The sequence below is a fragment of the Nannospalax galili genome, unplaced genomic scaffold, assembly GCF_000622305.1.
Source record: "Nannospalax galili isolate Female #2095 unplaced genomic scaffold, S.galili_v1.0 scaffold14, whole genome shotgun sequence".
Classification (NCBI taxonomy): Eukaryota; Metazoa; Chordata; class Mammalia; order Rodentia; family Spalacidae; genus Nannospalax; species Nannospalax galili.
Window position 1 is genome coordinate 5,581,384 of NW_008336953.1, and position 24,420 is coordinate 5,605,803.

Consider the following 24,420-nt stretch of genomic DNA (forward strand, 5'->3'; position numbering starts at 1 on the left):
GGGAATTGAGATGCCCAGGTGAGACAGGAGGGAAGAACTGTAGTCCCAGATTTTAAAGGCCCACAGTCAAGACCATATGACAAGTTCAAGGAGAGGAAAAGGCCAGGGAGGATGGCATGAAAAATGTTTGGGGAACAGCGATGCCCAGTGGGGAGCACCTTCTACATCATGCCAAGGGTTTCAAACAACAGCTTTCAAAAGGGAAAGATTCCTGTTCAAAACTAGCCTTTTATAACCATTGCCTCTCCTGGAAAGCTGAGAGTGTGCTCCCTGAATTCAGGCTGGTGGCTTAAACACCAGCTTTGTCAGCTACCAGCTGTGGACATGGAGCATATTGCTTGACTTTCCAAGCCTTTACTTCCTTGATTCATTCCAATGCATTTCAATATCCCTCCACCTTTTCAATGCCCCTTTCTCTGGGAGGCAGAGGCAAGTGGATCTTTGTGAATTCGAGGCCAACCAGGTCTACATAGTGAGTTCCAGCACAGCTAGGGCTACAAGAGACCCTGTCTCAAAAAGACACACACACAAAAAAGTAGGTTTGAGGGGTTTGGTTTGGAGTTTTGTATTTTACATTTTTTTAATTGTGTGTGCCTGTCTGTCTGCGTCTTTGTGTGTGTGTGTGTGTGTGTGTGTGTGTGTGTGTGTGTCAGAAGACAACTTGCAGGAATCAATTCTCTCCTTTCACCATATGGGTTCTAGAACCCAATCTCAAGTTGTCAGATTTGACAACAAATATCTTTACCTGGTGAAGAGTTTCACCAGCCCTGTATAATTTATTTTTAAAGTTGAAATTAAAGGTCATCATCCAGAACTGGGGTGATAGGGAAGGGATGGGTCAGCTGGTGAAACACTTGCTTTACAAGCATGAGCATTTCAGTTCAAACCCCAGGATCCATGTAAAAAGCTAGATGTGTGACATATACTTGTGATCCTAGTGCCAGGGAGGTAGAGACGGGGCACTTTTGCAGCTCACCGGCCAGCCAGTCAGCCTAGTTGGTAAGCTCCAAGCAATAAAAGACTGTCTCAAAGGAGATGGATTGCAATCCTGAAAATGACACCCAAGGTTGTGTGTGCACACGTGCGCGCGCGCACACACACACACACACACACACACACGCACACACATGCACGTGCATTAAAAAGAACATCAACCATACAGAATGCCTAACACTTAATGATTATCAATAACGACTGTCAGTTTGCTTTACTCTGGACAATAGACTGCCCAAAGGAGGGAACAGAAGGAGGATGGGAAAACATCAGCTACTATGGAGGACAGAAGTGTGCTCTGGCTTGGGGTGCTCTCAGTGGGGCTGAGCCAGCCTGTGTTTAAGGACATGATATCACATATCCCCTAAAGTTTTAGCCAAGACACCAAAAAAGCAACTTTGCCACATGCCTGGCAAAGTTAATTAAGACAAATTAAGGAGTAAGGATTTGAACCTAGCAATCCTTAGGTCCCCTTTAATGCCTGGCATCTGCTCAAGAATCAACACCAAACACGAGCGTTTACCTTGACTGGAATAAAGCCAGTGTAGGAAACCATAGATCAAGTGTAAGACCAAGGGCTGCCTATTGGGCATCCACAGAGGAAGCAGATGTTTCTAGGAAATAGTGTGAAATTAGAAGCAATAACAAACACTCTAAAAGAAATGGGGTCCAGGCATGTCCCAGCATAGTAATATGGGGACATTGTGCTCAGGCTAGGTGCCTGGGGACCTGGGATAGACAGGGAGTGGAGGGCAGCAGGGATACTGTGGACTAAGGAGGGGCATTCAGCACTAAGTGCCAAGCACCTAGACATAACTGTCAGGGTTGGTGACCTAGTGGAAGAAACTAAGCTGGTGAACAAGAAGATTTGGAAGAGGAAGGGTGGCGTTCTCCACTCATTAACTGTTAATATGCTGGCCAGTTTGTAGTTAACAAAGCTTCCTCGTGCTTCAAATATTCTAGAAAAGTGTCTTCTCAAAGACAGTAGCTCTATAAATCACCTTGTATTTCTGTTTTCCATTTTATTTAGGCCTGAAGGACAGAAGAGACTACAAGGACGAGGGTGGGATGAGGGTGGAGCCCCACAGGAATTAGGGGGCCTACCTTCTGGGCAGGTCATCCGCAGCATCGCCAGGTTCTGGAATGATAGTATAATCGAAGGCTCACATATCACATATATATATATTATTTTTTTTTAATTGTGGCCTGGAGAGATGGCTCAGTGGTTAAGAGCATTTCCTGCTCTTGCAGAGGACCTGGGTTTTGTTCCCAGCACCCACAAGGAGGCTCGTAGTTTCAGGAGATCTTCTGACCTCCACAAGCATTGCACAACATGAGTACACTTACATACATGCAGTCAAAACATTCATACACTTAAAAATAAATACGTTAAAAATTTTTAATTAGAAATCAAGTTTAAAAGCAGCTCAATGTATGTGTTCAGTCTCTGCTTTGACAAAGATATCCTTCTAATGACCTAGAAGTTTAAACTGAGTGTTCTTACACTCCTTGTGTTTCCATGGGAGACAGTGGCAACATGGTGCTCACAGTCTGGCCATCCCCTGTTCCATTCATTCTGGACCAATGGACTTTGTGTGTGCAGGTGTGGAAATTCCAACCCAAACAACAAGCTTGAATACCTTGTCATCCCCTCAACTCCCACTTTGGACTAGGATACCCACTCTTACCTTAGTCTTCCGGGAGAAGGATGTAAGATGGTCTCAGGACCATGTGAACTGGGAGTTTTAAGGTCCTGGGTTCATGGAATGTAAGCTGAAGTGTGAGGGTCACTGCCTTTGGGCCCATTAACTGTCACTTTGAGTGTAGGAGTTCTTGGTGAGTGTCACACAGATATGCTTTAAATGATGAGGACAGGTCAGGGGTGTTGATGTTATGAATAAGAGACCCCAAATTATGGTGCCTTGGCACACTTGAGTATTCTAAGGCAAAGGAGATAAGGTCTTCAGAAAGAAGTTCTCTGTGCCTTTCTCTTCCTTCTCCTTCCCTCACTCATCCCCCAAAGCAGGTCACAGATACTAGAATTCTCCCAAAAGAAAATCATACAAGCCCTAAATGTCACTCTGTTTTCCTTCTTTCTCACCTTAGAAGGTCTTCCTGTGACAGGTATCTTTCCCCATGCCCTGGGGGAGGTACATGCAGAAAGGAATCCTAACCAACAGGCCTCGCTGACCTCCTCCCAGCATCTTATCTCATACTGCATTTCATCCAGTTGTGTCTGCTTCTTTCAGGAAACTTAGCATAAAAATATATTGTTTTCCTCAGTCTTTGGGCCTTCATTTCTAAAGACTTCTTTATCACCTAAACTTCAGTCACATAAACTGTGTCCCACAACTCCTCCCAGATCCACCCCTTCCCTACTTACCCAACATTGTGTCTTTTCTTCTATTTTAAACCCATTGCATCCTATTTGTGCAGCTCATATACTCTTGGATGTGGTGCCATCCACTGGAGCGTGGTTGACCTACCAGGGACCACACCCTTTAAGAATACTGACTCTTCCTCTCCCAGAAGCTATCAATTGCCAATGGTTCCTCATATGGGTTGGAACATCATGTTCACCTCCCCCTCTCCATTCTGGCATTTTGTCTGGCTTGAGCTGTGCAGATCTAGTGAACACTGCCACAACTACTGCGATTTCATATGTGCAACTGCCCTGATGTGTCTGGAAAGCACTGTTTTATTATACGCATCCACCACCTCTGGTTCTTTCAATCTTTGTGCCCCTCTTCTGAGACAAACTTTGAGCCTTGGGGCAAAGAGTGTGATATAGATATCCCATTTAGGACTGAACATTCTGCAGCCTCTTATTTTCTGCACCTTGACCGGTTTCAAGTCTCTATGTTAATCTTCTGCAAAAAGAAGCTTCTCTAATGGGGGTTGAGAGATGCTCTATCTATGGGTATAACAATAAATCATTAAGAATCAGTTTAATGCCATGTCTATTTGGTAGTAGGCTCTTCCCTGAGGCCTGTGACCTGTCTAGCCACAGGTTCTTGCCCCCAATAACTGCCAGGTATGGGTTCCGTCTTGTGAGGTAGCCTTAAATCCAATCAGAAAGTGGATGGGTACTTGGCGTGACTTCATGCCGTGTTGCACCACTGGGCATATCTTGCCAAGATTCTCAGGTGGGTAGGATTGATGATTATTTTTGAAAACAGGGATATTTTACATGCATAAAAGGTAAACACAGACATTTATTTAGAACCAGTAGCTGTTTGCTTCATTTGCTCTTTACTCCAAGAAGGGGATGTTTTAAAAGTAATGTGCTTGCTCTGTTTGTTTCATTATCCAGCTTCCTCTAAAGTTTGTGTTCTCAGAAGCTGTGAAGAAAGGGAGCAAGCCATGACTGAGCCTCATTGCTGAGCTTAAGTCCCTGATTATTCAACTCAGACTTAGCCAGTTTCTTTCCATTTGCAGCAGGTAATGACTGATTCTGAGTCTTCTTACATGCTGCAGAGAATCTGATTTGAGCTGACTGATCATATGTAGATGGAAGTTCCACCAAACATCAGCCTGATTCTAAGGGCTCTCCTCTGACACAGAATCTCTTTTGAGTGAGAATGTAATTTTACATGGCCATTTTGGAAAACAGTGTGGAGACTACTCAAAACCCTCAAAGTAAAATTACCACATGATAGAACAATCCCATTTACGGGTATATAGCCAACGAAATTTAAATCAGTACATTAGATATCTGAGCTGTTTCCAATGAAGCAATAAAAAAATGTATACAAACACAGTGGAAAGAACTAGAGGATATTATGCTGAATTACACAAGCCAGGCTCAGAAAGACAAATCCTATATGATCTTATTTAGTGTGAAGTCTAAAAAAAAGTCAGTGTCATGAAAACATAAAGTAGAAGATGAAGCTTGTAGCTCAGTGGTAGAACACTTGCAAGGTTCTGAGTTCAATCCTAGTACCACAAATAAAAGAAAGGTAAGGATAGGGTGGAGACGTGATGGGGATAGAGGCATTGTTGATCATTATATAAACATGTTAGACTAAAGGACTAAGTGTTCACAGTCTCTCAAACTCCACATAACCACAGTTAATAGTAACATTACATATATTCAAAATTGTTAAAATAAATTTTTAACGTTTTTTTGGCTTTTTTGAGACAGGGTTTCCCTGTAGCCCCAGCTGTCCTGGAACTCACCATGTAGACCAGGCTGGCTTTGAACTCACGAAGATCCACCTGCCTCTACCTCCCAGTGCTGGGATTTTTAACATTTTTACCACCAAAAAATGCTAAATTGCTGAGTTGATGGCTATGATAAAGAGCTTTATTTAATCTTTGTATAATGTATATACATAGCCACATAGATCAAGACATTTCTATCCCATAAATACTCAGAATCATTATTTGTCGACTAAAAATTATTATTTTAAAGCACTGTATCACTGGGCCTTAGAAGGTAAATGTTACTCAGTAATCTTAAAATGAGAGAAGTGTGTCAAAGAAAGTTCTTAGGGAAAGGCACAGCTGTGGACCCTGACTCTGTGGGGCACCCTCATATAAAAGATAACCCTTCGGCTTAGGGCTTAGAATCCCTCAGACATCCCTCAGATGTCCTGGCAGAAGATGACACAGACTCCCCCTCTCCTGAATGAGGATGAAAGTGCTCCGTAGGCAGTCTTGATCACATTCTCATTCATTCTTTCAGATCCCCACAGAGCATTCACATATCTGAGACCCTCAATCCAGGTTTGCTTCATGTGGGTCACTTTTTTTACAGTCTTGGGGAATTATTTTTTGCAAGAAAATATACATAACATAGAATTGGTCATTTTGTTTTATTTTCTTTGTGTTTAGTTAAGCAATAGAAGGTATTTTTGAACATATTTCATGAGGTTTTTCTATTTATCTTTTCACAGTTTCATACAAATACATATGCAGTGTGCTTTGATTATATCCCCATCCCACTACCTCTTTTATCCCCTTCTTCCTCCTACCAAATCCCTTTTTCTTCCAAGGAAAGTCCCCCTCCTGCTAGCTTGTCTTTTCTTTGTGGCCCATTTAATGAGGGCCGCTTTCTTGAGTATGTTTGTGGGGTTATTTACTTGAGAATAACAGCTGACCAATGGCTATGACTCCCCTCCCCCAGCAACCTTTAACTGCCTAGAGCTCTGTGGGAAGGGGGTGGGGCCTTCTGAGCTCCTCCCCCCACCCACAATGGAATGCTGACAGCCCAGTCTTGTACAGGTTTATGTAGGTGGAATAAAGTCCTCTGACCCCTTTCCACGATATTCCCTGAGCCTTGGAGTGGACAGTATTGTTATCTTCGTTACTCCTGAGCATGCAGTCTCTTGTTCTCAGCACGTTGCCCAGTTATGACTGCATTGACTATTGCCCACTGCAAACAGAAGCTTCTCTGGTCCAACCAAGCACAGAACTGATGGCCTGATTGCTGGCTCTGGTCTAGACTCTCCAGGCTCCTTCCCTGCTAGTGGGAGGTCCTCTGCCATAAAGTTCATTTTGAACCAATATGTATAAACAAAAAACATATTTATGAGGAACTATGTGATGTTTCGGTAAGTTCAAGTCAAGATAAACATATCTATCTCCTCAAACATGCAGTGTACTCCTATCTAATTATAACTTAGCAACCATTACCAACTTTTCCCCTTCCCTCCATGCAACCTAGTCATTTTTAAGTGTACCCTTCGCTGGTATTAAATATATTCACATTATTGTACTGGGTACACTCTCCTTCAGTACTTAGAACATTTTAATGCCGAAAAAAATATGAAAAACTCAGTGCTCTGAGTCTAATCAGCCTCAGGCAGATGATTTCTGTTTCCTTCTCTGTAAAGCAGCAATGGTGTCTACATTGTTGGGTTCTTACAAGGATCAAATAGGAAGACTACTTGGAAGTCCTGAGCACGGGATTCTGGCAGTAGTATACGCTGTTGTGGTTAGTTGTTGTCGTCAAGCCAATAATGTAAAATTAAAATATTTCAGTCTTATGTTATAATCACCCTAACTGACAATATATTGTCCTTTTAAATAACAAGTAAAAGAGAAAAGACCTTGAAAAAGTAGTGAAAGAAAATGCCTTTGGGATAAATATGAAAGGAATTAAGCTCAAGTCATTCTGTTTAAGTTGGCAAAGTCATCATTGTTAGTCACTGCATTTGTAAGAAATGTCCTAACTGTAGTTTTTTATGTTACTGCAGCTTGCATTCCAGCTTCCTGTCTAGTACACTCGATTCTCAAGCTCCAGTGTGCCTCACATTCACTCAGGAAGCACACTAGAACACAGGTTTCCTAGGCCCACACCAGTGGTTCCTGTACAGCAGGTTGGGAGCCCAGGAACATGCTTTTCATTGAGAATCAAGGTAAAGCAGAGGTCACACCTGGAGAAATGAAGCTTGGATGTAAACATCTGCTTCTACTTAGGAGGGGTTTTCACTTAGTCACTGTGCTCTGAGGTCTGTTTTCAACTTTAAATATATTACATTCATGTATTACTTTGCAAAACTCTGTTTTCATATAAATTTCTCAGCACTGACAGCAGTAGCTCATGGTATTCGCTCTGCTGATAACTCAGCTATACTGACTGTATAGAAATGAGTTCTTGAATGCTCTTAACTTTGGGGTCACTCACATATTTTATTTCCAGACATCTCACTGATAGTCAGTATTGATGAGCCATAATTAATGCAAAGCATGCTAGAGACTGTGCACCCATTTATGAATGGTTTTAAATCAGTTTCTCCTATCTTTGTTAGACTGTTCTCTTTCCAGAAATGCCCTTTGTACTTCTGACCTCAGAATTTCCAGGTAGCTAACTAACTCTTTGCTACAATTGACACATACCATTTTTTAAAAATAAAAGTAGTAACCAACAGTTACAAAAACCCAAATGTCAAGCTTTTCTTGAGAAGCTAGAATCTCCAGTCTCCAGTGCCTTGGACTTCTCTGGGACCCTCATCCAAGAGGATAGCTCTCCTGATGAACTTAGACATGGGCTCAAACTTCACTCCAGCCCCAGGCTCCCCCTGGCCAGTGAGGGTCTCCTAACTTTCAGCATTTGCTAACGCTCTTGTCTATGGATTCTAACAATTTGATGATGTCATATCCTTTGCTAGTATCTTCTGTTTTTTTTCCTGGTCAGGAATGAAGATTGTACTCAAGCCTCGGCTGTACAGCACAAGCCTGTTGCTTCACTCGTGATGTGTACTTATAGTTTGATTTTCTCTCATGGTTTTTCTCTCTCCAGCAAGATCTTAAGTTTCATGCAGTGTCCAACATAGAAATGAACCCTTGCTGACCTGATGTTTTAACTTTTTATCTAGAATTTCTACTTGGATAACAAAGGGAAAAAAGAAAGCAAGGAGACCAGTGAGAAAATGAATGCTAGAAACAAAGAATCCTTACTTGAGGTAAGCCTCATTTTATGGAGTTAAATAAAAAAGAAAGATGTTTGCTGTATCTATTAAATAATTTGTTCCCACTACAATGGAAAATTCTGGAACATGCAATAATTGAGTCAAATTATTCCTAAATTATAGCTATTTTGATCAATTGCTTCGAGTCTACCATGCTAGATCATGGCTTTAGACAATGCAGTTTGCTTTTATGAAGTTGGAGTAGTAATTCTTCACTAAAAAGACATGAATCCTCATAAAATTTATCTGCTAACTTTCCATATATTGTACTACTTAAGGACTGCACAGACGTCAGATGTACGGGTTTCTAAATCTTTAAATCTGTGAGGCTCTTGCACCACCCACAGGTAGAAGTGTGAGGTTCCAGGTGTAGGATGTGACTCTGCCCATGTTCGTGTACTAGTGGCTGGAACACTTCTCTGTGAGCCTCAGTAGCAAATCATATCGAATCATCACAGAGATTAAGAGCAGGGATGACTGCTCAGTGCCTTCAATGGTCACTGTTCAGGCTTGTTCCAGAAGTTCATTTGACAGCTGACTTCTTTGGAAACTTTTAAGGAGTTTTCACACAATAACTATTAAAGACCATGGCTCTCTTCTCACCACGTAAAAACAAGTCTCAGGTCACAGCAGGTATGCTAGGGCCGTGGGCAGGATGGTGTAATCACCCCCAGCACAGTGTTGATCTGTTCCTGAGTTATTAGTTATTCTCTTGAAATTCAGACTTGGTGATGTTTGGACACACTACCTATGGAGGCAATTCACTGACGCTGAGGAGCACAGCATTTTGTTCACCAGTGTGTCTACCTCCCCCCACTGTGTTTCTCTTCCCTGCCACATTCTAGCAGCCCTGGACCAAATGAAGCCAGTTTCAGAGCCCTGCTGCCACTCCCAGGGACCTGAACCTATGCTTCCCGCTCTGGTTCTGGACTGTGAGGGCACTTCAGGGGACACCCAACAGTGACACTGAGATGTCCTTTCTGTATTTACCAGCAAGACTCTAGATTAAATCGGGTACAATGAAACATCAGCTATCCCTGAGAACAAGGGCAGGCAGGATTGAGCATGCCCAATGATGATGGATACTGACAAACACAGAAAGGAAATAAATGGTTTTCTGCCACAGCCATTTGCTTTTATTCAGTGATGAGAATCAGCTGTCTGTAAAGGGGGCGCTTGCTTATGTGCTCATTGACGTACTTGCATGAATAGTCTTTGAGATAAGATTTCATCAGCATTTACAACTGGATGTGAAAGAAAATGTAAAACCTGTTATGCTGTGAGAACTCTGCATTGTTCTACTGTCTGCTTTGGGCCAAAAATATGAACAAATTTAATAGATGATTGACAAACCCACTAATACTAACTAAATTGGAGGAACGTTGGAAGAGACCTGAACAGAGATGTTCTCTACCTCTCCTGCATGTAAATTTACTTTGGAAGATGCAAAGTTAAATTTTCACATTTTTAATTTTTATTTATTTTTACATGTATGAATGTTTTGCCTGCATGTATGTAAGTACACAACATGTGTGCAGTGCCTGCAGAGACCAGAAGAGGGCATCAGATCCCCTGGAACTGTAGTTATGGACAGTTATTAGTGGCCACATGGGTGCTGGGAACTGAACCTAGGTCCTCTGGAAAAGCAGCCAATGCTCTTAACTGCTGAGCCATCTCTATAGCCCCTTATTTTGTATTTCTGAAACCATGGTGAGAATTTTAATATTAAAAGAAAAGAATATCTTCGGATATTCAAGCAAAAATGATAATATGCAATTTATCAATCCACAGCTTTTTTAAAAGAAATTTATTGATAATTATGAAATTCTGTACAAGTTTTGAGATCTGAAAATCTACATCTAGAAAATGTGCTTTTTTCCTTTTTATTATAGTATTAATAATTGCCTTTAAATAATAATTTTGTTACTTAATGTCAGTGAAATATTATCTTTTTTGCTTTTGTTGCTGTTGTTTGTTGTTGCTTTGAATCAGGGTCTCATCCTAAACCCCAGGCTTGCCTGGAACTCCCTAGCCTAGGCTGGCCTCCTACTCCTCATAGTCCTCCTGCCTCAGTGCTGAAATTATAGAGCCACCATTCCTCATTGGTAATCACTTTATTCACTTGGAAAAGGGTTTTATGTTCCAATTTATAACAGTATCAGTAGGCTTTATTAAATGCTTCCTTCTACAATATAATTAGATTATACTCACAATCATGAACTTCTGCTATTGCTCCATTTTTCCAAAGACAAGATCTGCGATTTAATGACCCACAGGTGCAGAATTCAGTGGCCAAGGAGTTTTGATATCTAACCCAGGAACCAGGACCTCTGGTCACTATGTTTTCTTACCTCTCCCCCTCAGCAGACAGCAGATAATGGAAGTGTGTATTCAGTCCATTTCCAACAAAATTTACTTAAACTGAAACCTTTCTTTAAATGTAAACAGAATATATGTTTTATTCCTATGTATTCTCAATTTCAGGAAAGTTTCTGTGGAACATCTGTCATTGTACCAGAACTCGAAGGAGCTCTTTATTTAAAAGAAGATGGGAAGAAATCATGGAAAAGGCGGTATTTCCTTTTACGAGCTTCTGGAATTTATTATGTTCCCAAAGGAAAGACAAAGGTCAGTCCATTTTCCATTATTGTAACAAAACACCTGAGGTAATTAATTTTTTTAAATGACAGGTTTATTTTGGCTCACAGTTTTGGAGGTTAGCCCATTGTTTTAAACCTGTGGTGAGGCAGCACTTCAGAGTTTGACAGAGAAAGGCTGTACCTCACAGCCAGAACCAAGAGAGAGGTGAGACCACGGTGTCACAGTGCCCTTCAGGGTCTGCCCCCAATGAGTTAACTTCCTTCCACCAGGCCCCACTTCTTAATGGCTCTGCCACTTCCCAGTAATGGCACAAGACCCTAACATTTGGGCCTGTGAGGACCACTCCAGATCCAAACTACAGTAATCACAAAAGAAAACAACAAGACGAAAAATTAAAATGGCACTTGAACAAGAAAACATTCGATGAAGTGAACCACAGAAACAGCTCAGGTGGCCATAGCCCTTAGCTACACCGTGACGATGTGGGTTCTGTGGTATTCTGGGCTTTACACAGGTATATCTTCTACAAGATAAAATTACTGAAATATTTTTGAGTTGTCCTATAGCTTCCTCTTGAATATGAAAATATAAGTACTCGTTTTAAAGTCATGGACCATCAAGATGGATCCATGGATACAGGCATTTCAAGCCAAACCAGACAACCTGAGTTTGATCCCCAGACTCTACATGATAGGAGAGCCAACTCCAGCACATTATCCTCTGACCTCCATATGCCATGGCATGCACATGACAGAGAGAGAGAGAGAGAGAGAGAGAGAGAGAATAAATAAATGTAAAAACTATCAAGCATCAAAAACCTTATGTTCTGAATATTTAAATTATTCTCAGAGGTATACTTAAGGCATTTTGTTTCTTAATTTAACAGAGTATTTTACATACAATTTAAGTTTTACTTGATGAGCTAGGATTATTGACTCAAATCTGCAAACATACAGTAAATTCTTATTTAAATGTAATCTTATCACTGGTTCTGGTCTTTAACTTTTCTTAGAGAGTTGAGATGTTTCCACCTTCCATTCGCCTCTACAAAGCTTTAGATTTTGTCTCTATTTAGGGTAAACTGAATCCAGGGCTTCACCAAATGGCATATCTATAGAGTACAGATTTCCTTTAATAAGGCTTAACCCGCAGTCCCAAACAGGTGAATTCATTGTTAGGAGATCCTGCTACCTATGGGGCATTATGGGTAACTCTTGATGTAAGGCAGCTGTTGCACCACTGAGCCTTTTTATTCTGTTGTGAATCTTAGAACTGATACTTTCCCACCTCTGCCATCTTTACTGCAGTCCCACACTGGACACGTAACAATTGTCTTATAAATAATTTGTTTTTATTTTACAACTGTTATATCTTAAGCAGTTAAATGTAAGTTAGACATATAAATAAACCTATAACACAACTCACTAAATGGTACATGTTGTGTTCACATCAGTTGGTCACTTTCTTGTTACTATTAATAACTTTGGGATAGAGGAATTAGCTAGCAAGGGGAAATTCAGAAGGATAATCACAGGGAAAAGAAGCCAAAACTCACATGGTTCACAATGGGTGTGACTGTCTACACAACAACATAAGAAGAAAAGATTATGACCAAATACATAATGAAGCAAAAAATTATTTTGCTTTATAGAAACAATATGGAAATTAAACACACTTCAAGAGATTCCCTGAAGATCAAGAAAGAAAAATACAAAATATATAAGAATAAAATTATCAAAACCATTCCCAATCTGTGTAGCATAAAATATACGATTTTACAAAGAAAGTAGAAGTTCACTGCAACCTTAAAAAAAAAAATCAGTAGCATTTTTTTTACTTAAAATATAAAGATTGTGGGGGCTGGAGAGATGGCTCAGCAGTTAAGAACACTGATTGTTCTTGCAGAAGACCTGGATTCAAATTCCAGCACCCACATGACAGCTAACAACTGTTGGTAATGCCCATCCCAGAGGATCTGACAGCCTCTTCTGACCTCCACAGGCATTGCACAACATTGTGCACTTACCTACATGCAGGCAATACACACATACACAGAAAATAAAAATAATAAATAAAAATATTTTTAAAAAACAAACCCCCAACATTGTAAAGAGCATTGATCTAAAACTCCTTCTCTCAGAAGTTAGATCATTAGGATTAAAAAGGAAAAGAAAACCAGAAGAAATGAACTCGTCAACAGAGAACCATCTAATGGAAGAGAAGTTAAAGTCAGCCTTTAATGATAGGCTTTAATGATAGTTGGGAAACAGTGCAGAATTCAGTATCACAAACAGCATTAAGATAGCTGTATGTCCATTGTTTAAAGTTTTCCTCTTAAGCCCGTGAACCAAATTAAATCCTAGTTTAATTTAAATATCCTTAGAAAAAGTACTCTAAATTCACATATGTGAGTTGATATTTTCATAACTTTGGGGCACAACAAACTTTCTTAACTAAGAATAAAACTCAAAAGTACAAAGGAGGAAATTTACAGATTTGACCGTATAAAGCTGCTTTAAGTTCCTTATGGATGAAAATATCATACAAGACCTTAAAAACTAGCTACAGAGTCAGAAAGAGCATTTACAACATGCATTACCAAGTATTACTATCTATACATACAATGACTTCAACAAATCAATAAGAAGAAATAAACATATGCACAAATGGCAAAGCTTATTAAGTGAAAATTCACAGAAAAAAATACTAAAGGCCGCTGAGTAAAAGCTGTTCCATCTTACCAGTAAATAAACAGATATTACATCCTCTGTGAGACTGATAAAACCAGTAATATTGGCATCCAATGTTGGCGAGAGCAGATAAGAAAAAAAGGACATTCTTGGGAATGAAAAACTAGACTGCAAAACGGTATAGCCAAGTTGGGGATCATAGCAAATGGAAGAGGGTACAAATGCCTTTGTGGATGGCAGCTGCCACTTTGGCAACCCATCCCACAGAAATGTCTGTTCATGCACAGTGTTTTGTGCAACAGCAAAAAGTGAGTTGATTTCTGATCATCTATAGTAGAATATTTAAAAGAAATTGTTTTACCTATGCAGGAGAATGTTGTACAGCTCTAAAATGTCATCTATCCAATCGTGTCCTGACATAGGACATATATGTAATTGTTTTATATATGTGAGTGTATGTAAATATGTGTATGCAAGTATATGTGCAAGGAGAGATATCCATGTCTAAACCTATAGACAGATGATGGATAGGTGACAGATGATGATGATGATGATGATGATGACAGATGATTGACAGATAGATGATAGATCGATAGATGATAGAAGATAGATGATAAAGATAGATCGATAGATCAATGATAGATACATAGATGATAGGTAGATAGATGATAGATAGATAGACAGACAGACAGACAGATAGATGATAGATAGATAGATAGATAGATAGATAGATAGATAGATAGATAGATAGATAGATGATAGATACTTAAAAATATTTGGAAGAGTCTACTAGTCTGTAAGCTATGGTACTTCTAAAAAGGACTATAGAAACAGCAAAAGAAAAAAGCTGGTGAATAAAAAGGTATAGCAATTCTGCCCATTTTTCCTTATTCAGTAATGAGGTGGGGAGTTATAGGCCATGAAAGAAAAAACGTGAATAGTGGAACAAATGTGTAATTGAAGTGTAGCCAAATATGTAAATTAGAGGTTACCGGTTTTTACAGCACAATTTATCCGTGGAGGTCTCTGTTTCCATGGCAACCTTGCCAGCGTAAGAAGGAGCATCTGAGAGCATGGAGCTTGTGATAATTTGCTGAGCATCGAGTTTACCTCTCATTCCTCCTCCTGAGGGGCTTTGTGCTTTGTTCCATTTCTTTGAATGCTCAATCACAAACTCCATCACTGACTTCAAATGCAAAAGTCAAAACGAAACATCTGACTAGTTGGTCACACTGTCATGATTTTGTCAGTAGCACATCTCAAGGTCGATTAGTTCTGACTCCTGGAGTCTACAGCAGGCACTAGGACAACAGCCTCATCCTCCACTCCATCTCAGAGGCACATGGGCCTGCTTCAGTTGCACTCTTTGTCCTCTGTCTTTTATGTAGGCTTGACATAAAGAAAACCGTGTACAGTAGATGTTCATATCAATTATTTTATCTCTTTTTAAAAAATATTTTATTTATATTTTTATTTTATGTGTATGAGTGTATTGCGTGCATGTATGTGAGTGCACCCGTGTCATGCAATTCCACGGAGGTCAGAAGAGGGCTTCAGATTCCCCTGGAACTGGAGTTAAGGACTGTTAATAGCCACCATGTGGAGCCCGGGAATCAAACCCGGGTCCTCTGGAAAAGCACTCAATCTCTCCAAGTCCTTATTGGAATCCTTTGTTGTAGCATCGCCTCAGAGGACGTTTTTATTTTGTTTTGTTTTGTTTCACTCTCTTTCAGACATCCCGAGATTTGGCATGTTTTATACAGTTTGAAAATGTTAACATCTACTATGGGATTCAGCATAAAATGAAATACAAGTCACCCACTGACTACTGCTTTGTTTTAAAGGTATGTCATGGGTTCCTAATTTAGATCTGTAAGCTGTTTGAATTATTATTTTATTTCAAGGAAAAAATGTTAAATTATATGTAGTAAAGTGTAAATCCAATATAGTAAAATGTGTATTTTCAAACCAAAATAAGGAAGTAATATGATGTCAATCAATTTGTCATGTCCCCCAAGACTGCTGTCCAATCCTACAACTTTAAATCTGTCTAGGGTCTTTATAACTTCTGAATATAAAAGAATATTTTGAATATATTAATTTGAAATTTCATTGACAAAACAGATGTTTCTCAAGCCAAGCATGGTGGCTTAATTCCAGCACCCTGGAGGCAGAGGCATGCAGATCTCTGTGAGAGAGATGCCAGCCTGGTCTACATAGCAAGCTCTAGGCCAGCCAGTGCTACAGGGAGACCCTGTCTCAAAACAAGCAAACAGATATTTTCAGTTCTTATTTATTAAGTATTGTTATCTTCCTGTAAGACGTTTTGTTGTGTTGTTGTTGTTGTTTTTAAGAATGTGTGATGGCTCACACCTTCAGTCCCAGCACTTGGGAGGCAGACGCAGGTGGATCTCCGTGCGTTCAAGGCCACCCTAGTCTATATACCAAGTTTCAAGACAGCTGGGGCTACATAGAGACCCTATCTCAAAAAAAGCAGGGTTGCAGGGGGGGGCAGGATTTAAAGTTTGAACTTAAATATTTCCTAGAAAAAAAATGCAGAAAAAATTTAAAACTTAAAAAAATTATTACCAGTTAAATAGCTGGCTTTGGTGGCTCACCTTTAATCCCAGCACTTGGGAGGCAGAGACAGGCAGATCTCTGTGAGTTTGAGGCCAGCCTGGTCCACATAGTGAGTTCCAGGCTAGCTGGGGCTACAGGAAGACCCTGTCTCAAAAAGACAAAAATAAAATAATATTTTTATATAATAATTTTTTTAAAGTTAAAACTTCTTTTTGGAGACAGAGTCTTGTGTAGCCCAGGCTTGCCTCAAACTCATTGTGTATCTGAGGCTAGCCTAGAGCTCCTGATTGTCCTATTTCCTTCTCCCAAGTACTGTGATGATAGGTGTGTGCCACCATATAGTTTAGGTTGTGAAACTTTTAAAAATGATGTCAAAAGGAACTATGTATTACTAGGTGTTTGATGAGGCTTATGTGCCTTAAAGTTAGAATCTCAGACCAGATAGATCAGTGGATGGGTTATTTTTATAACTACACTTGCTGTACTGAGAGTCCTTAGGCCTGCGGTAAGTTTGTGCTTGTTCTAATAGTTCAGTCAAGTCAATCATATGCAATAAGTTTGTGTCCATCCACAATTACTATTATTTATTGTAATGAAATCATTTATTCACTCACTCATTCAATATTTGTTAAATGACAACTGTCTTCTGGGTGCATTCCAGCTGCTGGGAGCATTGAACTGAAACAAATCAAACCAGGGTTAATAGAAAGAAACGTCCTCAGTGAATGAATATGCCACACCCAAGCTTGGGTGTGGGCTTCTCAGTGGAGAGTCAAGCGTAATGCCTTAGCAATACCCATGTGTGCCACATTAGTGGTTCTCATGTTATGTCTACACTCCCCCCCCTTTTTTTAATAAATGAGTTTAAAGGGTGGCTTCAAAGCTGCCTTGGGATTACAACCTGCTAAGATAAAAACATAAGCTACAGAGGTTGCACAAGGCAGTTAAAAGATGTCTTTTACCATAAATGGGGCTTCTGGTGATATTCCTAGAAAACTGCAGGCTTCCGGTTGGGAAAGCAGAAGCTAGCTATAGTTCCAGTTGTCATCTGTACGCAAAATATTCCCAATCTATGGCTGAGAGTCTCACCTTCTCTCACATGTGGTAACCACAAGTCCAAGGAGCACCTCGGCCGTCACCCGTCAGGCAGAGATTTCAGTTTTCTCTACATCCTCACCAAGTCCTTTCAGCAAAGTCTCTCAAAACTGATGGCACCGTTACCCACTGTAGTAGCTCCCTAGCACTTCCCTGACAAACTACCCCTAACTATTTGAATTAAAACAACAGAAATGTAGTTCTCTTATATTTTAAGAAAATTCAAAAAATCAAAATCAAGTTCTGGGTAAGTGTTTGCTATGCAAACTGACAACCTCAGTTCAATCCCTGGAACCCACAGTGTCAGAAAAGAACTGACTCCGCAGCATCATCCTCTGACCTCCACAAATGCACCATGGCACACACAAACAGACACACATACACACTAATAATAATTAATAATAATAAATAAAAAATGAAAAACAGCAGCATAAAATGGGTGGAGCCAGGCATGATAACTCCCAGCACTGAGGAGGCTGAGGCAGAAAGATTACAAGTTCAGAGCCACCCTGGGCTACATAATGAAACCTTGTCTCAAAAAAGAACAAAGAAAAAACTTCCCAGAGAAGTCTGAAGGGAAATCTGTCTGTGCCTCTCCCCTGGCTTCTAGAAGTTTCCAGCAATCCTGGCATTCCTTGGCTTGCAGCCACCATATGCCAATTCCCTTGTCCATCACACACAGTCATCTTCCTTGCACATGTCCACACCTTTTTCTTCTTGTTTGGTAAGGACAGAGTCACAGGATTTAGAGCTCACCCTAATTCAGTATGATGTATCTTAATGGTATCTACAAGCATGCTTCATACACACTGGGGCAATATCTCTTTCCCAGGAGACACAAACCTGTCATAGCCACCTACTTTACTAAACTATAAACAGAGAAATGGCCCTCAGATCCCTTCGTCTTCCTGCCTCTCATGTAATCCCCAAGGCAGAAGTCTTCCTGATTTTGCATCAGTGTCTCCCATTCACCCCTTAATCTGTCCAGTCTTACTCTTCCCTTCAAGCTCACCTTCCACCTAGACTCCAGCTACTTCATTCTTATTCTGTTGTTGAAAAGATCCGGTGGCCTGCAGCGCCTAGAGACAATCCTGCTTCAGCTCAAGGTCCTTGACCACAGCTTCCCTCCATCTTTTTTCTGCCTCTTTCCAAACCTCATTCAGAGAATCTCTTGACATTCCCCACACATTCTGACACTCAAAAAGCTTTTTTCAACTGTTTCAAATTTTTATTGTGAAATCTAATATGTCATAGAGTAATCACGTATCTGTTGACATTTGTCTCCCCCAGCCACCATTCCCCAGTTATGGAGTGAGTCGTCTCTCTATATACCTAGGGCTTAGTATATTTGTCAGCACCCAGAGGTTGAACAAATGGAACCTTTGTTCTAGTTTTGATTCTGCTGCTACCCTGGACCTTGGGCAAGTTGCTTAACTAGCCCTGTTTCCTCGTTGTGTAAGCATAGAGGATCTGTAAGATCATTTTAGCAATAATATTCTGCAACGGTCTTGACCATGATATGCTGTGCTGCATGTCCTCAGAGAGCTTCTCTTTTTCAGTCAGTAACAGTCAGATCATTGAGAGAGAATATGACCAGCGGCAGTGACCCATCATTTTCTGTCCACTGTTTGCAAGTGATTTCTCAGGCAAAGGCATAAGGAGGGAGCGAACCCCTTAGTCAGGTGAGGTGACTGGAGAGCCAGCGTGGTAACTGGCCCTGTAGCATCTCACTCTGAAGGATCTCTGCGTTATGAAGGGAGCAAGAAAAAACTTAGTGCCCACAAGCTAGCTCATCTCAGAACCATGAAATCTTTGTGTCTTTGGCTATGACTCTATTCCTTTTAGACAGAGCCTCTTCCTGGACCTGGGTCTCATGTCTCAACTAGGCTGAAAGCTGGCAACCCCTAGCAGTCTTCTGTCTCTGCCCCACTCAGTGCTGGGCTTACGGATGTTTGTGGGTGTGCCCAGCTTGTTATGTGGGTGCTGGGATCCAAACCCTGGTCTTCATGATTGTGGAGTAAGCACTCTTAATTGCTGAGCTGTCTCTCTCCAACTGCTGGTGCTTTCTTAAGAGCAATTCTGTGTTTGTGGATTTTTTGTTTTGTTGATTCTTTTTTGCTTTGTTTAAATATTTTATTATTTTTATTTTATGTGTATGAGTGTATTGCCTGCATGCATGTAAGTGTACCCATGTCATGCAATGCCTGCAGAGGTCAGAAGAAGGTGTCAGATCCCCTGGAACTGGAGTTACAAATGATTGTTAGCAACCATGTAGGTGCTGGGAATCAAACCCAGGTCCTCTGCAAGAGCAGTCAGTGCTCTTAACTGCTAAGCCATCACTCCAGCCCTTGTTTTGTTTTTTAAGACAGGGTTTTTGTATAGCCCCAGGTGGCCTGGAACTCACTATGTAGACTGGCCTCCGTAGCACAGAGATCTGCCTGCCTCTGCTTCCCAATGCTGAGATTAAAACCATGCACTATCATGCCCTCTTCAGATCAATTTTAAACATTCATTGCTGAAGAAACCAATGTGCCTTCCACACTGCAGTCAGAACAAGAATTCTGTTGTAGGTCAGAGAGCTGTGTTTCTGATACTGAAAGACAAGGGCTTTGATTTGGTTTTGAAGACTTCATTATTGGAAATGCTGCAAGCATTATGGAATGTCACATTCCATCCAACAAGTGCCTGGCTTGTATTTTTAATAATCTGACCTTTAGATTAGTTCATGCAACAAATCCTTTTTGCTGTCAGACCTCATTGCCTGATTTGACAGAGATTTACAAATTTGAGGTCCTCCAAAGAACATGGTTATTGGAATAACATTTACAAAACTAAAATTGAACATTCAGAATTAACTGAGCAAACCTTGAACCGCAAGAACAATGCAGCAATCCAAAAGTGATTGCTGCCATCTGCTGGCCGGACTGGAAAACTACAGCAACATTTCTGAGCCCTAGGCAGAATTGCCAGGAAAGACTCTGATGGGGAAACAAATAGGAAGGGGCTTCAGGTCAAGATTTGGAGGCTGGAGGCCCTAAAGAAGGAAGAAATCCATCTAAAGGTAAAAGTAGAAAAGTCAGCTTTTCTCACTTGGCACAAAAACCAAAGACATTTCATTTTTCCTGATTTTTCTGTAGAATCTTTGTTACTTTGTTTAAAATGGCACAATATAAATGTAGAAATTCTATATGGTCAAGAGATACATAGTAAGCTCTCCAAGCATCAGTTTTCTCATTTGCAAAACCAAAAGTAAACTAAACTTTCAAGCTCTTGCAGCCTGTGTATGTTTCGCAGTGGAGGGGGATGAACGCAGTGTGGGGGCACCGTAGAGGACAGTGGGGTCACGTGCAGGTACTTCCCACCACATTCTAACTGACGTTCAAAGGCACAGTGCCCTTTGCTCACACCACCTTTGGAAATTAGCCATTTTCCTGAAGGCCAGTAATTATGCTGAAACTGTAAGAGAGGAAGTGGTCCTTCACTCCTTTCCTGCCCACCGAAGAGCCCTAGAAAAATGCTCCCAGGTCTCCTGGCATCTCATTTTATTTTTACAGTTTATGCTTATCCTAGCAAGATTAGTAACCTTCTCTAAGGAAAGAACAAAGTACACACACACACACACACACACGTGAGCGCACATAATCATTGTAGTCGGCACTTTTTTTTTTATCTTTTTGAGACAGGGTCTCCCTGTAGCCCCAGCTGTCCTGGAACTCACTATGTAGACCAGGCTGGCCTTGAACTCACAGAGATCCGCCTGCCTCTGCCTCCCAAGTGCTGGGATTAAAGGCGTGCGCCACCACACCCGGCTAGTTGGTACTTTTTTATACAATAAAATATATTAGAAATTATAATTACCCATCAAAATTAACATGACACATATTTAACACTCTAGGTTTGTCTGCCTGTTACCTTATGGTTTCAGTATTTCTGGCGCAACAGTAAATATTATGCTCATTTATTTTCTCAACAATTATTTTGACACCCAGACTGAAATACTTACCATATGTCAGGCATGGGCTAAGAACTGTGGATCTTTAGCAACAAACAAAACAGGTGTAGATCCCACCCTGATAGAGAACTTACTATATCAGAGCCAAACATAAAAACTACAGGGACAAAGAATTGAGAAAGAGAGGTGCAGAGTGTCTCCTTCATGTCTGCCATGTCATTGCTCTATGTGAGCTCCTGAAAGGTCCCATATAACCCCTGTTCAACCCTCCAAGCCATTGCTTCCTGCCAGTTGAGGCTAGATGGAAACACTTTTTCTGCATGCCAGCACCCCTGCTGAGGATAGTGGCCTATGTGAGTGTGATATAATAGTCAAGAGAGAGATCATTGCAAACCTCTGAACTCTTGGTAGGAGAAACAATCCATGGGCTAAGTTTTAGAAATCATAAGACCATATTTCTTATCGGCATTAGTTTTATAATGTGAAATGTCTGTTGAGTAAGTTCCTTTATCTGACAAATGAAAAAACAACTTGATTCCCAGTGAGGGATGGGTACATAATAGATAGGAAGAATTCTAATGTTTAAGTGGGAGAAAAGGAATTAAATTGACATATTATAAAAAGTGCTTATGATTAAACCATTTGAGTTCTTAAATCCTTTAAAGATTTAGCCTTTTTTAATAGTATGGAGGGCTGAATCCAGGGCCACACACATACTAGGGAAATATGCTACGCCCCCCGGAAAAGTTGCCATCCTTTTTCATAAAGACAATTTCTCATTAAGTTGCCCAAGCAGGCCTTGAACGTGATCCTCTTTTCTCAACCTCCCAAGTGGCTGTGGTTCCAGGCCTGTGCCACCAGGCCCTGCAAGTTTGGCTATCTAACATTACTCACAACTGGGTGCACACCTGTAATCCCAGCTATTGGGAAGACTAAAGTGAAAGGATCATGAGTTCAAAGCCATCCTGAGCTACATAAGGAGACTTCTTTCTCTTCCTAATCCTAAAATTTCGACCAGTAATTTTTGCCACCTCCTCAGAAATCATATATGTTGTCAGACTTTTTCTTTAATTTTTTGAAAGGTGCTTTGTTCTAATAAATTGAGTTTATTAATTGTCTTTAAAACTGCTTCTTTCTAGCATCCTCAAATTCAGAAGGAGTCTCAGTATATCAAGTACCTCTGCTGTGATGATGCAAGAACTCTCAACCAGTGGGTTATGGGAATAAGGATTGCCAAGGTGAGTGTGCACTCAGCCTTAGATGACCTTGGAGTGGCTAGCAAGCTTCTTTACCTGGGTTTAGCATTTCACTGCTGTAAAGATCTGGCCTGTTCCTGGGAACAGCCACATATGTTATCTCATGAATTTGCCCCCTTTTATCCCTCAATAAGTAGTCATACAAACATGCATATGACATATCTGTACAATATGCAGCTGTGTCCAGTGGCCTCAGACTTACAGCTGACTTTCAGATCAAACTTTTCAGATTCAGAGAGGAATCTTAGTGTGCAATTATAAAACACAAGATTGAGCCAGAGGTGTGTGGCTTTGTGGTAGAGCACCTGCCTTGCATGTGTGAGGCCCTGAGTTCCATCCTCACCATAGGAAGGAAAGGGGTAAATGAGGAAGGCTGACTCTACAGAGCAGTTATGTGAAGACTCATAATCAGAATTGTGTGGCTAACCTTCTATGTGTAGGTGGGGGGGGTATGAAATGATTCTACTAATCTAGAAATTTGTGTAACATGGAAAAGCAATTAATGAAATACATCAAAAAGAATTTGGACATGGTTTAAAATGAGCTACAATGACACTTTTTTCTCTTTCTATGTATCTTTTAATTGAGTGAAAAAATTGAAATAAATGGGTTCCTTCTCTGCATTCCCTCCCTAGTATGGAAAAACTCTCTACGATAACTATCAGCGAGCTGTGGCAAGAGCTGGACTTGCCTCTCGGTGGACGAACCTGGGGACTGTTAATGCAGCTACACTAACTCAGCCTTCTACAGGTAAGTACAAGCAGAGAAATTCACATGCACATGCAAAGCGCAGAGCTATGGTCCATCATTCAACACGTTGTGTAAAAGTAAGCTTTGAGGAGCTGAAGAGATGGCTCAGTAGTTAAGAGCACTGACTGCTCTTGCAGAGAACCCATGTTCAGTTCCCAGAACCTACATGGCGGCTAACAACTGTCCATAACTCCATTCCAGGACATCTGATGCCCTCTTCTGACCTCCATAGACATTGCACAACATGGGTACACCTACCTACATGCAGGCAATACACTCAAACACATAAAATAAAATATACAAATTTTTTAAAGTAAGCTTTGAGAGGCTGAGGACAGCTCAGTGGGTAAAGTGCTAGCTGTACAAGCCTGAGCACCCAAGTTCAGATCCGCAGCACCCATGCAAAAGCCAGGTGTGGTGGCACAAGTCTGTGACCCCAGAACTGACAGGCAGAAACAAGTAGATCCTGAGGCCTTTCTTGCAGCCAGTCCAGCAACTTGGTGAGCTGGTGAGCACCAGGGTCAATGAGAGAAAAATAAGATGGGGAAGCAACTAAGGAAGACATTCTGATAGTAACCTCTGATTTCTACATGGGTGAGTAGGTGAGAACATCTGCATACACACATGCACACACCCATACAACACACACACACACACACACACAAAGTTACATACATATACACAAGCAGATCTATACACATACACACAGACACACACATAGATTCAAACACAAGACACACACAGACAGATGTACACATAGATTTACCCAGACAGATATACTCACAGATAAATACACAGAGATACACATGCACACACAGATACACAGAGACACACACACATGCACATACATGCAGATACACACAGATACACATACAAACATGCATGCACTAAAATAAAACATAAGAAAATAAAAGGAATAAAAGTAAACTTTGTAGACACTTTTTGAAATACATTTCACCCCACATATACACCCCTGTATCTACTTAGAAGTGCCTTTTCACAAAACATTGACTACTTTTTCATGATAGATTTGTAGATAAGGTGTTGATCATGATTTTAGAGTAAGCTAGAGAGAGTTATGTCTCATC

General features: G+C 40.6%; 1 protein-coding gene across 5 annotated transcripts in view; it reads left to right on the top strand.

Annotated features, from left to right (window-relative positions):
• The window catches only part of LOC103732999 (decaprenyl-diphosphate synthase subunit 1), a 240,760-nt gene that overhangs the window by 83,994 nt on the left and 132,346 nt on the right, over nt 1-24,420 (top strand). For all 5 annotated transcript variants that reach the window (XR_003849344.1, XR_003849346.1, XR_003849345.1 and 2 more), the window contains 5 exons: nt 8,316-8,402; nt 10,893-11,036; nt 15,433-15,543; nt 22,466-22,564; nt 23,218-23,332. Coding sequence is in view for 2 of the 5 variants with exons in the window: in XM_029562923.1 (XP_029418783.1) it covers nt 8,316-8,402; nt 10,893-11,036; nt 15,433-15,543; nt 22,466-22,564; nt 23,218-23,332 (556 nt within the window). In the remaining 3 variants the exon portion in view is untranslated. The remainder of the gene's footprint in view (nt 1-8,315; nt 8,403-10,892; nt 11,037-15,432; nt 15,544-22,465; nt 22,565-23,217; nt 23,333-24,420) is intronic.